The following is an 18,041-nucleotide window of genomic DNA, read 5'->3' as shown; positions in this document are numbered from 1 at the left end:
TCAAAGCATTTGGTGTTTGTGCTAGAGCAAAGACCATGTATGGTCCCAGCTGGATCACCTTTCAGGGGAGCAGTCCGGGGCCGGCCCTTTGGGGCCTGCTTCCCTTTGCCCTTGCCCAGTAGCAGCTCAGCACTACGCTCCCCGTTGGGGCCTAGCTTCCCCATCAGGTGCTCTGGAATCCCCTTCAGGCCACTCTTGGCCTGCAGCTGCTCCTCTGAGTCGCTCAGATCTGACAGGTCACTGTTGGTGCTGGAGTCCGAATCCTGTCTGCAAGCCAAGCTTCGCTCATCCAATGAGAACCTTTTTACAGCTTCAAAAGGTGCTTTGTTCTCCTGTGCAAACTCTGCTGGGGCGGAGAGAAAGCTGCCTGAGTGCCTGCCAAAGACGGTACTGAAGGTTTTGAGGAGCGGATTGTCCTGCTGGCCAGGCCCCACAGTTGGCCTCTCTTCTGTGGGACTGGAGGAGAGAGTAGGCATCTCAATAGGTTGGGTGAGGCTGTTGGTGGGCGAGCTGGAGCGGCCATTCCCCACTGCAGAGAGACTCGGACTCCCAGTGCTGAGAGCGGAGCCCAGAACACCAGATACCAGCTTGGAGGAGTCAGTTGTAATAAAGAGGGGCTTTTTCTTTGCTAAAGGTGCAGACTCTGCAGAGGAGTGAGACTCAGGCCAGCTGGCTGTTGCCTTTGAGGTGACAGAGGTAGCAGAGGAAGAGCTACCTGATGCCTGAGACACAAAGCTGCTGAAAGGGCTGTGTTCCACTTTCTCCACAAACGCCAGGAAAGGGTTAGAAGGTTCTTCTCGGGACAGTTTCGGGGGCTGTAAAAATAGATTTTCATGATTCTCTGGGGTGCGGGTATTTAGGAGACTCCGTGGGAAGGCTGGAGTAAGGGTGGGCATGGACTCTGCAGGCACTTTTCGGTCCACAGAGCTGCCGGCCTTGGGACCTGGCTGAGTATCTGCTCCGAGAACAGATCTGCCTTTACACAGGCCTGAAGTCAGGCTCTCGAGGCTTTGTGTGAAGGAATCCCTGCTCGAGGAGTCATCGGCCACGCTCTCTGAAACCCTGCTCAGGTAGTTAGTGCTGGGTACATTTTGGGACATGCATTGAAAAAACAAGTTCTTGGAGAGATCGGAGTCCTTCTGAGACTCTGATGCAGAGCTGCAGCTGAAAGAGAAGCCCAAAGGCTTGTTATCTGTGGCTAAAACTCCATTGGACTGGCTCCGTCCACTTCCAAAAGTCAATGGTTGTGACAAACTTGAGAGAGACACTCCAAATCCAGAAGAGGCCAGACTAGAATTTCTTGAATTCTGGAAGGAAGATTTTAGCTTCAGTTAGTGATGATCCAACCCACTGACCTTCCTTTATCATAGCCATCACAGTTCTATAAGTCAATCAACTTTTCTCTCCTATATTTCATGAACCTGCTCTTACACCTGGATTTCACCAGCACTGGTATCGAGAAAACTAGCCACAGACCACAAGTCATTTTTGTTTTAGAAAGATGAGCCAGAGATAGCAGGGTGTCATCCAAACCGCTACTTCATTGGTTATTATCCAAGTATTCGGAAGGCAGTGTGGAGCTAGGATGTATGAGTCTCAGTGTCTGCAGAAGTTGGAAAGAGCTGCCATTAAGGAATGGGGTTCTTACTTTGTTATGTAACTTGAGACCCCAGACCTTTGTAATATTCGTTCACTTCCTCAGGCCTACAGAAAGGCATTGCTTTTCCTTGTCTTTTGAGACAAGGTCTCATGCAGCCCAGGCTGGTTTCAAACTTCCTATGTAGTTCAGAATGACCTTGAACTTCAAATGTTCCTGCCTCTACTTCCCAAATGCTGAGGTTACAGGACAGGTCCATGTCAACATGCCTACTTTATGAGGTACTGTGTATTTGAGGCAAAGCACTCTACCAACAAGCTACACACTTTTATTTAGTTAAGCCGCTGTAAATAGCCCATGTTACAAAGTTACTTCACTTTCTTACAACTCCCTGTACATTAAAGAAAAGAATTGCCGGGCAGTAGTGGTGCACGCCTTTAATCCCAGCACTTGGGAGGCAGAGGCAGGTGGATTTCTGAGTTCAAGGCCAGCCTGGTCTACAGAGTGAGTTCCAGCACAGCCAGGGCTACACAGAGAAACCTTGTCTGGAAAAAACAAAAACCAAAACAAAAAAAAATTGAATTTCATAAAGTAGATCTTTTCTAAAATAAGTCCCCTAACTAACGTCATATTCAAGTGAAGTTAATTAGTCAGTTAATTCTGAGACAGAGTCATGGCCCCCTGGCTGGCCTTGAGCTCACAGAGATCCCCTGTGCCTGCCCTGCTAGTGCTGGGATTTACAGTCTGCACTATGTGCCCTGCTCATGTCAATTTTAAATTGAACAGATGCTTCAACCGTGCTTACTCTTCACCTAACCATAACCCTAAATGACACGAGGCTATTTAGCGAGCTCTGTAATAATCAGGCTCTATTAAGGCTCCCCAGTTGAAACGTGGACATTGAAATATTTGCCAAACAAATTTTTTAGGACAACAAATTAGAATGAAAGAAACATTTAGATATTTCTTCCTTTACTTTGAAAAGGCTTAACTTCTGTATGTGAATGACTGCAGGATACTTTCCTGTGCGTTAGACATCTAGACCTAATATATCTGTAAGCAGATGTACTCACAGGAACCCGTTTTTATTATTGGCTTAATTTAGTAATACTTAGATCCTAGCACCTAGCTTGCAAATCATGTATTATTAAGATGAAGATACTATACCTCCAAAATACTGAAGAGAAAAATTATCTCATAGCTGAAATATGGTTTATTCTTTTGGTATGGGGAAACTCTCCGGAGCTAGTAAGAATTCTGGCACTGTGAATGTACTAACCACCACAGAACTAAACATTTTAATAGTTACAGTGGTAAATTTTTTTCAGAGTAGCACAGAAGCCTAAAATACAACTGGATTGTCTCCCGCTGACGTCTGCTACCAAGACTACTTTAGACATTTTACAGTTAAAAGGTACAAGTTTGCTTCTTCCCACTAACTACACAGCACCGATACTCCAGCAAGGCCCATGCACGAAACAGAACAGGCCTACAGCATTGAGGCTCTCCTGCTGTTTTAACTAGCAACATCTGGCCAGGGGCTGACATCTGCAGGGCTGTAAGGAACTCTACCTAAGTAGCTTGTTCCTCACTACTAAAGCTAATAGCACACGAGTGATCATTTGACTGCTCTTTCATTTTCCCTCAAATAAATAAATTCCAAATTCTTTCTTCATAAGAAAGTGATGAAAACTGTTGCAACTCATTTTTTAGAAGTCTCTTGATGGCTATTTCTCTATTTCAGATTAAGCATAGAAAGGGAAACATTTATGGCTGTACTTTGATTCCAGAAACATTAATAAAATGCTTGATCATCCAAAAATTCCTCCAACCCATTTGACTTTTGGGGAAGGTGACGATGGACTGAACCTATAAGAGCTGTGAACGTATTAGGCAAGTATAATGCCAATAAACGATATCCGCAGCCCTCTAACCATGGAAAGAAATACCCATTAAACCCACGTTACTTACATTTCTTCAGCTTTTCTACTCCAAGGGTTTCCTACATACATCATTTTTGCAGCACATAAACTGGCTTGTTTTATAAGCCCACTTACCCTCATACTACTTCTGACAGTGTTAATTTTAAATAATTCATAACTCTGAAGATTTATCTGCACTAGAAATCCACAGAGCCACCTGGTTACTTTCCTTAATACTACCTACCTAACAGAGGAAAGCCATAAGCAGCATTTATAGGCCTTCTTCTGCCTGGACATTCCATCTCCCTCCCTATCCCTGAATACTAAGGATTTAAAAATTGCATTTGCTGGGAAAGGAAAGAAATGAGATGAAATCGATAAGTAATAGGTTTTTGATGAGGCTAGAAACTGAACCCTGGGCTTTATTTATACGTAACAGTCAAGAGCTTCCCACTGGGCTATACCCTCAACCAACTGTCATTTTTAAAAGATTTATTTATTTATATATTTTATGTGTATGAGTACACTGTAGCTGTCTTCAGGCACCCCAGAAGAGGGCATCAGATCTCATTACAGATGGTTGTGAGCCACCTTGTGGTTGCTGGGATTTGAACTCAGGACCTTTGGAAGAGCAGTCAGTGCTTAACCATTGAGCCACCTCTCCAGCCCCAACTGTCATTTTTATCTGCTATGCCTATACCTGAAATAATTCCATTTTATTTTGTATGTGAGTTCCTCTTGAAAACAGGGATTTTTCTTTTTAGACAGGGTCTTGTGTAGCCCAGGCCGGCCTCAAACTCTTTAAGGAGCTGAGAATAACCTTGAACTTTCTGGCCCTCTTACTGCTCCTCCAGAGTGCCGTGGCTGTAGGTATACATACACCTCTATGCCTGGTTTTCATATATAATATGCAGTAGTACTTAGCACACAGTAGTTTTTCTGTATATAATTTTTTGTTTCTTTTAATTTTGTAACAAAGTCTTACGTTCCCAGGCTAAATTGTCACAAACTCCTGGCTCAAAGGAACCCTTTGCTCAATTTCCATATTGGCTGAGAGGACACGAACGTGACACCATCTCCAACTCTCTCTGTTTAAACACAGGTTTATTTGCCTTTATACCCATGAGTGTGAGTGTTCCCTGCATGTGTGTCAGTGCGCCACGTGTATAGGCCTGCAGAGGAAGGGGTCAGATCCCCAGAACCACAATTACAGTCGGTTATGAGCCACCATGTGGTTGCTGGAAATTGAACTTAGGACCTCTGGAAGAAGAGCCAGTGCTCTTAACTACTGAGCCATCTCTCTAGCCCTCAAATTTTATAATTTTTTAAAGGTTAAGGATTTCATATTTTAACATGCATTACCAGACTGTTTAAAAGAAAAATACGACTTAACACTTTGGTGACCAAACTTGGTCAATTTATTTTTATAGTTTATTTTGGAAAAAAAAAAGTATACAGTAAACTAGATACTATTGCCAACTAACTCTATTAAATTTTATAGTACTGCTATTTAACAGAACAAAATTAGCAAGAAAAAACTATAGCCATGCCAAGTGATTGGAAGTGGGGCTACCCATGAGGAAAACGTTCAGAGAAGGAAGTGACAGTGCAACTATGGCTTGCACAACCTTTGTTCTGGCGTTCACTATCCTCAACACGGTAACTCCATTAACTCTGCCTCCAAGACTCCAACTACAACGTGAACTAAACAGACAGCTGAAAAAGAAGATCCCCACCAGATCTTTTTCACATCTCATTAAATTGAATAGTCTACTGGTTTTTAATTAGCTCAACTGTCAGGTGACTTTTAAGAGCTGATAGTTATTAAAAAAATCCACATTGGCCAAACAAGCAGGAGTGGTCCAGAGAGAACACAAGCTGAGTCTGTATCAGAACTCTCCCTTCCTGGGGCGGCTTCAATGCATCAACAATGGAGGAAGAGTTAACCCAGATCTGCAGTCTGCCCTGAAGCAACTCACCTCTCCTGAGGCCTGCGACCAGCTGCCTTTCTGTTTTTCCGGCCCAGTCCCTGATGCAAGGCCAGTGTCTGAGATCCTCACCGTGGTTGGGGTGGAGCTGGCGGTAGTGACTACAGCTGCTGAAGCCACCATGCCCTGGCTAACTTGTTCCAGCGTTTTTCCCGCCTCTTTGTTTTCAGCTCCACCTACCTCTGGGGCCAAAGGTGTCTGACCTGTGGCTGAAGCATACGGAGTGAAAGGGACGGGCGTATCCCCACCTACAGGCTCATCCTGTACCACCAGAGTTCTGCCGTTTTCTTTGGTGTAAGTGGCAAAGCGAATGTTGCGGTTAATCTGGGGAACAAATGTAGACGGTGGCTGCTTGGCTCTCTGCTCCAGCCCTGGCTCTCCACTGGCATTACCTCCTTTCCAGGGCCCTCGGCTTGCCTCACCTCCATCACTCCCATTACTGTCTACTTCACCCCTGTCTCCTTTTAATTTCTTTGTAGCAGGGTCACACCCAGAGTCCGAAGCACTTTTCCTCCTCCGGCCATCTCTCCCCTCTATGCTCTCTCTCTTCTTCTTTCCTTTGGAAGATTTTACTGCTTTTATGGTACCCCCCTACAAAACAAAATTCAAAAAAGGTTTATTGTAAGGGATCTTCCATCCTGTGAAAACCATTAGCCATTAATGCTTTCCCATCCTAGAAGCATTTAGAGCAGGCACCGCTCTGATGCTGCTCTAAGACACTGGACAGCTCCAGTCTGCCAGTGGCTTCCTTTGTAGATACCCACACTCAAGACCATCCCTGCCTTGGCAAACCCTTGCACAAAAGGTACACCACTTCACAGGAATTTTTTTTTTTTTTGAGAGTTTCAACAATTTGTGGAATTTCTGCTACAAAACAAATTGTCAGAACTAGGCTGGGAGTGCATTTGTCCTGTAATTTTTAAATTTCCATTTATGTGTATGCCACATGTCTGCAGTAGGTATGCAGGTACCTTCAGAGGCCAGAAGTGGGAGCAGGGCCCCCTAGTGATGGAGTTACAGATACCTGTACATGGCCTAATATGAGTTCTGGGTCTGAAACACCAGGTCTCTGACAGAGCACCCTTCAAACACCTCTCCAGGGCCAGGCTATTGGTAGTGGTAGATGGAGAGAAGACTCGAGGAAGAGCATTGGCTACTTTTGACTCCCAGAACCCACATGGCAGCTCTCAACCATCTGTAACTCCACTTCAAGGGATCTGACACCCTCTCCTCACATCCAAGGGCATGAAGGCATGCTCAAGTGCATAGATATGCATGTAGGCAAAACATCTATACACATAAAAGAAGTACTTTTTTAAAAGTTAAAATTTATTTATTTATACTTATTCTGAGACAGAGGTCTCACTATGTCATCCCCAAAGCCTACCAGTCTCTATAGAGACCTCAGGCTAGCCTCAGACTCGAGCGCCTGCCTCTGCCCACTAGTGCTGGGATTGATTACATGTGTACTCCATCTTATCTGCTTTTGGTACAAGTTTGCATTTCAAATTCTGAAATATAAAACCTCCTAGAAATGTGTGAATCATGAGCAAAGGAAAAGCGAAGCTGACAGACAGGCCTGAGCTATATACACAGACATTCTAAGACTAGCTGACTTCCAGACCTTCCTGCAAACCTTAGTCAAGGAGAGAGAAAACAGCAGATCAACACAGGCTCAAACCACAAACCTCCTTTCATACTGCCAACATCTTATGATTTTAGAAGCCAGAACTAAGAAGATATGGATCTGAAGGGACCTTTCCTAAGAAGCAGGTTCTAGGTTGATTCAGAAACACTGAAAGTATTGAGGTGGTAATAGACTAGTTGTTTGTAGAGATGAATATTTACGATTTAATAAATCTACTCTTAATACTTACAGAGCCGAGCCGGGCGTGGTGGCGCACACCTTTAATCCCAGCACTCTGGAGGCAGAGGCAGGCAGATTATTGAGTTCAAGGCCAGCCTAGTCTACAAAGTGAGTTCCAGGACAGCCAGGGCTATACAGAGAAACCCTGTCTCGGGGGAAAAAAAAAAACCAAAAATCCAACTTACAGAGCCATATCTATACTGTGATCATTATATTTGGTATGTCAACTTTTTAAATATTTAAAAGTTTCTTGGAGCCATGTGGAGTGGTACATGCCTTTAATCTCTGCAAAGGCAAGGAGAATCTCTGAGTTGGAGGCCACCCTGCTCTACTGAGTGACAAGGACAGCAAGGTCTACACAGAGAAACCATCTCGAAAAACAAAACAAACAAACAAACAAACAAACAAAAAAGCCAAAAAATATAAATTTTTTCCTTCTTGCTAATTTCTGTAATTTTCTTTTTCTTTTTTGCTGACTTCATTTTTTCCCTCCTTTAATTTTTTTGTAAAACTCTTTTTAAAAAAAATCGGTTTATTTTATACATAGTGCATGTATACCCAAGTTTATGTATGTATACCACATACATACAGATGCCTTTGGAGGCCAGAAGGGGGAATCTGATCCCTGGAACTGGAGTTACAGGTGGTTATATGCCAGCAAGTGTGCACTGGGAACTAAACCCAGGACCTTCACAACAACAACCAGTGCTCTTAACCTATGTGCCATCTCTCCAGCACCAATTGTAAAACCCCCAAAAAAGGAAGAAAGCTCAAGATTTGCTTCCATTTGACCCACACTTCTGGTAATATTACCCAAGTTTCCACAGAGATAAGTAACAGGTATAAATAAATAATAACATACTCATTATGACTAAGTACCTATTATATTCCTGGTGATATTATCAAAGTTTTCCAAATCTTTTATTCAAGAATTGGAAACACTTCATTGAACATTGTTTTTATTTCATCCTCATTTAAAAATATTCTGCAAGTTTTCAGTCTAATTGCAGATGAATGTTCACTGAGATATAATCTTTCTTGTTCATTCAATCATCCACACACTTTCGCATCCCAGTCAGATATGAGTGGACTGATCTTGGATGTCTAAAAAGGGTTATTATAAACTTGCTACGATATCAACAATAATTGCACTTTGTTTGTCAAGAATATAGTCATACCAGAACAAGCCAAAAAAGAGCCACTATCTTCAGCTAAATAACACAGATCCAGTTTTCTAACACATCTGGCCAAATTGCAGACCTGGCTCAGAGCAGTCTCCTACCATTCCCTAAACATCCAATGTGTGTCCTACTATGCTGAGCAGATGTGAGCAGACAGCGTAGACGGATGTGAGACCTATGCACGCACTCCAGTTTCATCTACAACAGAACAGTAGCAGCTAAGTACTTAAGAAACAAATGAGCTCTAGAAAGGAACAAAGGGAAAGCTCAGCACATCATCAAAACAACGGGCGTCCTCAGGCCTGCAGGCACACACAGTAAGAGATAACCGGTGCAGTCAAAGAATTAACCAACTATTAGACTGAACATGGCTCCTTCCTTTCCTTCTGATCTTGTTTCAGCAAGAATGACTGAACAGTGGTGCATGGTGGCATAAACCTTTAAGCCCAACACTTGAGAGAGAGAAGCAGGCGATCTCGGAGTTTGAGGCCAGCCCAATCTACATAGGGTAGGTATCAGACAACACACAGACCCGTTTCATTGAAAAATAACGACTGCACACTTATCCAGTGAGATGGAGAAAGTAACATTTACACAACTGTTAATAGTTTAAGGACTATAAATGTTGTTTTGTCTTTTGAGGCAGGGACTCAAGTAGACCACGCTGGCCTTGAAGTCCTGATACTCTTGCCTTAGCATCAATGTGCTCGGATTATCTGAGTTCACTGTCATTATCTAGCTAGCTCAAGCAGATTTTTAAAATAAACTTTTTTTTTTTTTTTTTTTTTTTGGTTTTTGAGACAAGGTTCCTCTGTGTAGCCCTAGCTGTCCTGAACTCACTCTGTAGACCAGGCTGGCCTCAAACTCAGAAATCCGCCTGCCTCTGCCTCCCAAGTACTGGGATTAAAGGCGTGTGCCACCACTACCCGGCTAAAGTAAATGTAAAAAAAAAAAGATTTATTTACTTTATGTATATGAGTACACTATAGCTGCCTTCAGACACACCAGAAGAGGGCATCGGGCTCTCATTACAGATGGTTGTGAGCCACCATGTGGCTTCTGGGAATTGAACTCAGGACCTCTGGAAGAGCAGTCAGCGCTCTTAACTGCTGAGCCATCTCTCCAGCCCCAAGATAAAAATGTTTTTGTATGTTTATGATAACTTTGAAGGAACCAAGAGTTGGCCTGGTTCATAGTAATTATAAATAAGCCACTGTGTGCGCAGTACTGAACTGGGCATTTGTTTGATTTGATTCCACCACAGAATACAGAATTTCAGACTACCTTGGAATTCAATGGGGAGCTCAATGGGGCCTGATTGGGGGAGGGAAGACAGCTTTTCCTTCATTTCCTCTTATTAGCATTATTTATCCCAGTATTAACTATCTATTAAACTTGTTCTGGGAGAATATAAAAAGAAAGAGACCATGGCTTACACAATTGAGAGACACTGCTTTAATTAAAAGGGTTTGCTCAAACTAGGTCCTCTCTTAACTAGACAAATCATATAGTAAACAGGAAAAAACCGGCAGAGCGGAGCAACTTAAGGGTATCCAGGAAAACCCAGACACAAGAAATCCACATAATAGAATTAATACAAGCTCCGCAATCTACTTTGACTCTATTACTGTACCTCACTCTGTGGTGTCGAGCTGTCCATCAGCATCACGTGGGTGAGTCTGGGATCTACTGACTTGACCTCACCAGTCTATGGTAGCAGGAAAGCAGAGCACATGAAAAACAGGAAAAAAGCTATTTAATACCTTGACAACCAAGATATAATATCATACATGCTCCTTAACAATATAGGTATTTATTTATTTTTAATTCTCTACAAGATGGAAAACTTTCTAAGAAGAGTGATCTCCAATAATAGTGCTGGAAATAACATCTACAATAGTGCAAACATTAATATTTGTCAAGTTAATGAACTAAAAGAACTGACTGAGTTTAAGATCTAAGTATATCTTTTTAGGAATACTCACTTAAATTTCTATATCTTTAAGCCAACAATCATTAAAAGAGGCACTCAACTATTAAAGAAAAAATAAAAACTTTGGGAGTGGGGCAATGTGATGTAAGTACAAATTTATTGTATTTTCTTTGACTTAGCAATTTCACACCAAGAAATTTACTTATTTTTAACAGACTTATTTTTAATTATGTGGACAAATGTGTTGTGTGGGGATATGTATATAAGAGTACAAATGGCCAGAAGAGAATGTGGAATCCCTTGTAAATGAGCTACAAACAGCTATGAGCCACCCAACACAGGTGCCAGGCACCAAACTCAAGCACCGAGTGCTCTTTACAGCTGAGCCATCTTTTTTTCCCACACCAAGTTGTCTTTATTCATTCTTTTTTTTTTTTAAAGATTTATTTATTATATGAAAGTACACTGTAGCTGTCTTGAGAAGTCCAGAAGATATCAGAAGAGGGCATCAGATTTCATTATGGATAGTTGTGAGCTACCATGTGGTTGCTGGGATTTGAACTCGGGACCTTCGGAAGAGCAGTCGGCGCTCTTAACCACTGAGCCATCTCGCCAGCCCGTCTTTATTCATTCTTATAAATAACATCTGTGAAGGAATGTTTAACTGTGCTAACTGTGCCCATAGCTTTTAGTGAAAATACTGCACATAATTTAAAAGTCCCCAATTCTAGACTAAATTATGATATATCCACTTAGAGTATAGCTGTATTTTGAAAGGATGAGTCAAGTTTTAAGTGTCTATACTGACATACATATACAGCACAACAAACATACAATGATGTTCAAAAGATGAGTTGTGCCTATGTACCATATCATACCAATCACTAATGTATAACTTATACAACTAATATAAATAAAAATGTATCATGGACATACACATAGAAAATGTTAGGCAGAAATGGAAAACATCAAATTGATGGTCCCACTGTGGGAGTCGAAGATCCTTGGGGAAATGGCAATTTTTGTTGTACACTTTACATATATGTATATTATTTGAAATTAAACAAAAAAAAAAGTCTGTAGTGGGGACTGGAGAGAAGGAACAGCTCTGTGGATAAGAGGATAAGAGACTTCACTGCTCTTTTAGAGCAGAGGACCTGGGCTGACACTGGGCCTGCTCACTGCCCATATGTAAATCACAACTGTCTGGAATGTCAGTTCAGGGAGACCCCACTCTCTGCTGACTTCTGTGGGCACAGGGCACAGCAGGCACACAGAGTACACACATACGCAACTGTAATTTTTTTTTCTCTTTAAGATCCATCCACCTAAGCTTCTCATGGACCGCCTGAGTGCTGCAGAATTTCAGCTCGACTGTGTTTTAACCTGTTTCTGGAACTTGGTATGTCTCCACCCTACGGAGTTGACTTGAATCTTGAACATACTATGATAAGATGTTCTGCCCAGTAATTTTGAAATCTTCAGCCAAGGTCCTACATAACCAAAATTCTCTAGAAACTCCCTAATCCTTGGAAACCTCAAAGTCTTGCAGTTTTGGGGGCCATATAAACCCTAACTTCCCCTATGTTCATTGCTATTTTCTTAACCCTCCTACTTTAAAGAGATAGCCCTGTATGGCAAAAAATAAATAAAAAAGCCTGCATAGTTTGACCAAAGAATGCCCAAGCAATGGTTTTTAATCTCCATAGATGGGATTAACACTTTCAGAGTGCTAGACCACACATATGCACAGCCACACTTGGTTTACAAAAGTACTTTCAAAGACATTATCCCAAAGCTATGAAGCCAATGGGGTTTTTGCATGTTTACCTCTAACTCACAATGACAGGTTCAGCAATGAAGAAAACAGGCAGAAGTAAAATCCAGTCTTCCTGTGGATTCTATGCTGAGGCAGTTACATTCTTTTTTTTGTTTTGTTTTGTTTTGTTTTGTTTCGAGACAGGGTTTCTCTGTATAGCCCTGGCTGTCCTGGAACTCACTCTGTAGACCAGGCTGGCCTCGAACTCAGAAATCCACCTGCCTCTGCCTCTGCCTCCCAAGTGCTGGGATTAAAGGCGTGGGCAGTTACATTCTTATGTTATTTTCTGTAAGGCAATGCTGTACCTCTTACAGAATAAGAGCCTCACCTCAGTTATAGACACTTCCATAAGACGGGTGACTGAGTCCTGACGGCTCACAACACCACAGAGCCATACTTCCTCTCCTTCGGGTTGGTAGACCTTGACTCTGTGGCCCTGGACACTATAGGGACCTAAAGGAGAGACCAATTACAACGGAATGTTCTGGGCTGAGCTGTATTTCATAACTACATGAGATACAAACTTGACATTTTCTGTGCAGAACAGAAAAGAGCAACTCTAGTTTTCCATACTCAGCACGAAAATGGAACTGAGTTCTCCTAAACTTTTATACATTTTTTATTTCTAAAGAATCTCCCAAGCCCAATTTTTTTCCTCAATCTTAAAAAAAAAAAAAAAAAAAAAAAGTTCTGAAAGGCCTGCCTAAGCTTCAAAGAAAAGAAAAGCAAACCAGGCCACTAAGCTGAATGTGTCATTAGATAAAATGGCCATGGGAATGATAAGTGACCATTAATGTCCTGCCACCTCAGTTTTAAATACTTTGGTTGAAAAGTTCAATTGATGATGAATGATGGGACCCAGGACTGTGCTACAGACACACGTTACCACTGACAACTTCTAGCATAGGCCTCCCCCTTTCTTCTGTTGCTAACGTACAATAGGTCTTGAATGGATTGCTTTATGCAAACACTTTGCTGGTATTAGCAAGTTTTTAGCTCTTGAAAAATGGTTAAGTATAAATATAGTTAAGTATAAATATAGTTTTCTCTAAAGGCAGTAACCTCTATCTTAAACAAAACTGAACATTTTTTTAGTATGGGGTTAACTCCTTGATAAACACTCAAGAAAACACAACAAAACTCTGTCCTAGGAAATGCAGAAAGAAGAGCTGAGAGCTGTATTTGTTGGCACTATTAACAAGTGGAAAACGGGGAACTTTATAAGCTGAATCCTCTATCCAATGGTAGAAATTCACAGAGTAGAATTCCTAGGGTCCCTGAACATAATAGTCTGAGTAAGAGGCTATTTTTTCCAACTGATTCTAGAACTGTAGCTAACTACAGATAATTCAAAGTTTACACGACAACAGACCAGGGAAGACATTTAAAAGCTGTGTGGTGCTGTGTCCTCTCTATCAATGCTGACCTGGATCCAAGGACAGAAAACTGCTTGTTCTTACCTCGGCTGAAAATCTCTTGTAGCTTTTGGTCACTGATCAAAGCATTAACTGTCTCTCTTAATGCAGCATGTTCTAAAAGAATCTGATTTTGAACATCTGTTCCCATCTGGTAGAGATAAAAGCAAACACCTGGATGTTAAAATGAATGGCAATAAAACTTAACTAGATAAGAAAAATCATACACTAGAAAGGTCTTCATCACACGCACACAGAGCATAGGGATGAATAAAGTAAGGATTTTTCTTGATGAGAAAGAATAACAAAGAAACTACCATTAATAAAACATAGAACACAGTTTAGGAAATACTGGTCTCTCAATGCAAGACTAAAATTGGGGGCTGGGAATGGCTCAGCAGTCCAGAGCACTGACTGCTCTTCCAGAGGTCCTGAGTTCAATTCCCTGCATCCACATGGTGGCTCACTACCATCTGTAATGGGATCTGATGCCCTCTTCTGGTGTGTCTGAAGACAACAACAATGTACTCTAAAAGAAAAGAAGGATAAGGAAGAAAGGAAGACAGACAGACAGACAGACAGACAGGAAGGAAGGAAGAAAGAGCAAAACCTTTATAATTTAAAACTTTCAGATAATCCTTACAAGTATGTGAATGCAGTGCCCTCAGGAGTCAGAAGATGGCATCAGATCCTCTGGAACTGGAGTCACTTCATGCTGTAGGAACCAAATATCACTCTTCCCTACTCCCCACTAGGGTCCAGCTACATGAGCTCTATCAGGAGGCATCAGCAAGGAGCCTCTTTTCTGTCGAGTACGCATATGCATGTGTATGCATGCACATAACCTTTGCAGGTATCTGCAGAGGAGTTCACTGCTCCCCTCCAGCTGGAGCTACGAGCAGTGTAAGTAAGCCTGAGGACAGATTGATGGGAACCAAACTCAAGGTCTCCAGAAGAGCAGCAAGTACTCTTAACTGCTGAACCCCAGAGCCAATTTTTTTTCCCTGAAGAAACCCTCAGAAGCACGGTAGTTTTTTAAGTCCTGGGTGGCTTTAGTGTGTGCAGAAGAATATGCAAAAGAGAAGAGAGGCTCCAGTCACTGGATGTACTTCTTAAAGTAGAAAACTTCAAAATGCACAGGGTCATTTATGAAAAGAAGCAAAGCAATGCTAAAAGAGTAAATTCCCATATTTGAACCAACAAGGAAGTTGGCAAGGAGGTAAATCATAAGCCGAAGACTAGATGGAGCAAGTGCCAAGTACCTGGAACAGATGCATCCCATTAGCATCCGACAGGAAACGAAGCTCTCGATCCACAAGGTATTCAACTGGCACCACAGACCCCAACCCCAGCTTATCTACTAGGGGGGTGAAAGTCTGTGAAGCACAAAGACAAGACATTGATTAGAGCTTGGAGATAAAAATAGATAACAGCTCAATTAATCTTTAGCTTCAGAGAAAGCACCCATCACTACTCTCTTCTCATCCCAGTGAACAGAGAAGCTAAAGAACAAGTCCTTGCAAACATTTTCAACATAGCCTCTGCTCCTCAAATAACCACAAGGAACAAATCAAATGACAGTTTGCTCAATATTTCCTAATTTGGCTTATTTGGTTTTTGGGTCAGATCTCACACTACAGACCAGGTCAGTATGGAACTTGAAGCAATGCTCCTTCCTCAGCGACCCAAATGCTGAAATTATTGGTCTGAGCCACTACACCTGGCTTTAATGCCCTTACATCTAAAAAGGACATGTACAATAAGAAATTAAGCACCATCACAAGGGATCTGACTAATCATACCAGGCAGGCTTCCAAGGGATAAACTATAACAGTCCAGAGTAAGAGCTGTAGTGAAGGTGTGCTAGTCCATGTCTGTAATCCCAGCACTTGGGAGATGGTCAAGGAAGATCCCCCAATACACAAGTTACATTTGTCTCTACAGCTCCTGAAGCCTCTGTGAGATTTATCAGTCACTGGAATAAGCCAGGTATGATGGTGCATGCCTTTAATCCCAGCACTTAGGAGACAGAGGCAGGGGGACCTCTTGAGTTCAAGGCCAGTCTGGTCTATAGAGTGAGTTCCAGGATAGCTAGGGCTACATAGAGAAACCTATCTAGAAAAACAAACAACAAACAACCTTTCTTCAGAGCACAGGAAGAAAAGATCTGTTGAATTTTTGCTTTGGTAACTTTAGAAATCAAAGCCTGTTAAGGAGGTAGCATGTAGATTTCACAATCCCTGATGAGTAGTTATAAGGTAAATATGTATGGGAACACATAAGAAAAAAAGGTCAAAATGTTCCTATCCAATGAAAGTGATTCATTCACTGGGTAGCAGGCTATAACTCAGTGGCAGAGCACTTGCCTAGTATGAAAAAGGCCCCGGGAGGCCCTGGATTTGATATCTAACACCAGAAAAACAAAGAAAATAGAACAACAATAGAAAAAAAAGCAAACCAAATAAAGCCTTTTTGCAGATGGACACACAGCTCAGTGAGAAAGTGCTTGCCTAATATATATAACTGTAGGTTTAATCACCAGCATGGTATAAACCAGGCTGGCACACACCTGTAAGCCAACCCCGGAGCCCTCAGTGATCTGGAAGTCTATCCAATAAAAGAAACAAGTAAAGATGAAATGAAAAGCTACTTACCAGGGCTGGCCACTGGGCAACTGGGACTCGGGTGCCCTGCAGAAGGACGGGGTCCTTCCGGGGAGCCCAAACAAGTGAGCCTTCCAGCAGAAGCGCAAGCACGTCTTCAGCGTGAACCTTAACCCAGGAGTGCTGCTTCCAGTTACAGCCGTCAAACTCCACAAAGATCTGCAAAAGTATTAAAGCCCGTTCAAATGTCACATTGTGTAATACAAAAACATTTTCCTGAGGTGCTTCAGATGAAGAAAATTTCCATAAACTTGAGACAGGTTTCTCTGTATAGCCCTGGCTGTCCTGGAACTCACTCTGTAGACCAGGCTGGCCTCGAACTCAGAAATCCGCCTGCCTCTGCCTCCCGAGTGCTGGGATTAAAGGTGTGCGCCACCACTGCCCGGCCATAAACTTACTTCTAAGGTAATTTTTATTAATATTTTCTTTTACTTAAAAGATTAAAAGGAAACTGACTTATTGGGAGTGTATGCCACAGGAGGCATGCATATGGAGGTCAGAGTTAAAGCTGTGGCACTGACTCTCTCCTTCCACTGCGTGAGTTCCAGGGACAGAACTCAGGCTTGGTGGCCAGTGTCATTACCTAATAGGACATTTCCCTATAACTTTGAGTACATTCATTTACTTGTTTTGTGTGTCCGTACAAGTGCCAGAGTTTATACCTGGAGAGCAACTTGTAGGAATCACTTCTCTCCTAGAACGGGGCTCACAGGAGACAGAACTCAGGTCGGCAGGCTGGGTAGCAAGTGTGTCTCATCAGCTGAGCCACCTGACTGCTTCAATGTTTCCCTTTTTTTTAAAAAAGATTTATTTATTTCATGTATGTGAGTACACTGTAAACGTCTTCAGACACACCAGAAGAGGGCAGCAGATCCCATCACAGATGATTGTGAGTCACCATGACGTGGTTGCTGGGAACTGAACTCTGAATCTGCAGAAGAGCAGTCAGTGCTCCTGAAGCTGAGCTATCTCTCCAGCCTCCAAACATTTCCTTTTTTGATACACTGTCTCAGGTATCCCACACTGACTTCAGTTAGGATGCTATGTATGTGTCGGCACACCTGGCTTTATATGGTACAAGGGTCTAACTCAGTTTTATGCTCATTAGACAGGAAAAGGCATCATAACTTAAAAAAAAAAAAGAAAGCTAGAAGGATGCTGGAAAGTGGTAAAGAAACTCTAACGGCTGGGGAGATGACTGCTCTTCCAGAGACTCAGAGTTTAATTCCCAGCATCCACATCATGGTGGCTCACAACCATCTGTAGTAGGATCTGATGCCCTCTTCTGGTGTGTCTGAACAGAGTGATGGTGTATTCATATACATAAATAAGTAAATAAATCTTGGAAGAAGGGAGGGAGGGAACTCTTACAGAGACCCCAGGTTCAGCACCTGGAGCTCACTTCCAGTTTCTAGGGACCCTCTCCTGGCTTCTTTAAGCACAGACACACATGTAGTACATATACATACAAAAGGGTAAACATACAAATAAAAATAAAATGAACCTTAAAAACAAACAAACAAAAAACCCACCAGAGCCGAGTGGTGTGCTTTGGAGGCAGAGGCAGGAGGCCAGTTTGATACACGCAGTGAGACCTCATCCTCTGAGAACAAAACAACAAGAACCCAGACCCGCAACGAAAGAAGCAAAGACAAA

General features: G+C 42.2%; 1 protein-coding gene across 1 annotated transcript in view; it reads right to left on the bottom strand.

The window, feature by feature from the left end:
• The window catches only part of Kdm3b (KDM3B lysine (K)-specific demethylase 3B), a 62,363-nt gene that overhangs the window by 29,823 nt on the left and 14,499 nt on the right, over window positions 1-18,041 (bottom strand). The window contains exons 2-8 of the mRNA NM_001081256.1: window positions 16,377-16,544; window positions 14,985-15,098; window positions 13,768-13,873; window positions 12,636-12,760; window positions 10,189-10,263; window positions 5,499-6,098; window positions 59-1,307 (exon numbers count right to left, since the gene is read on the bottom strand). Coding sequence (NP_001074725.1) covers window positions 59-1,307; window positions 5,499-6,098; window positions 10,189-10,263; window positions 12,636-12,760; window positions 13,768-13,873; window positions 14,985-15,098; window positions 16,377-16,544 — 2,437 coding nt within the window. The remainder of the gene's footprint in view (window positions 1-58; window positions 1,308-5,498; window positions 6,099-10,188; window positions 10,264-12,635; window positions 12,761-13,767; window positions 13,874-14,984; window positions 15,099-16,376; window positions 16,545-18,041) is intronic.

Source organism: Mus musculus, chromosome 18 (genome assembly GCF_000001635.26).
Source record: "Mus musculus strain C57BL/6J chromosome 18, GRCm38.p6 C57BL/6J".
NCBI classification, from domain to species: domain Eukaryota; kingdom Metazoa; phylum Chordata; class Mammalia; order Rodentia; family Muridae; genus Mus; species Mus musculus.
The sequence above is the reverse complement of the archived record's forward strand: the minus strand, read 5'-3'. Positions and strand labels throughout refer to the sequence as shown.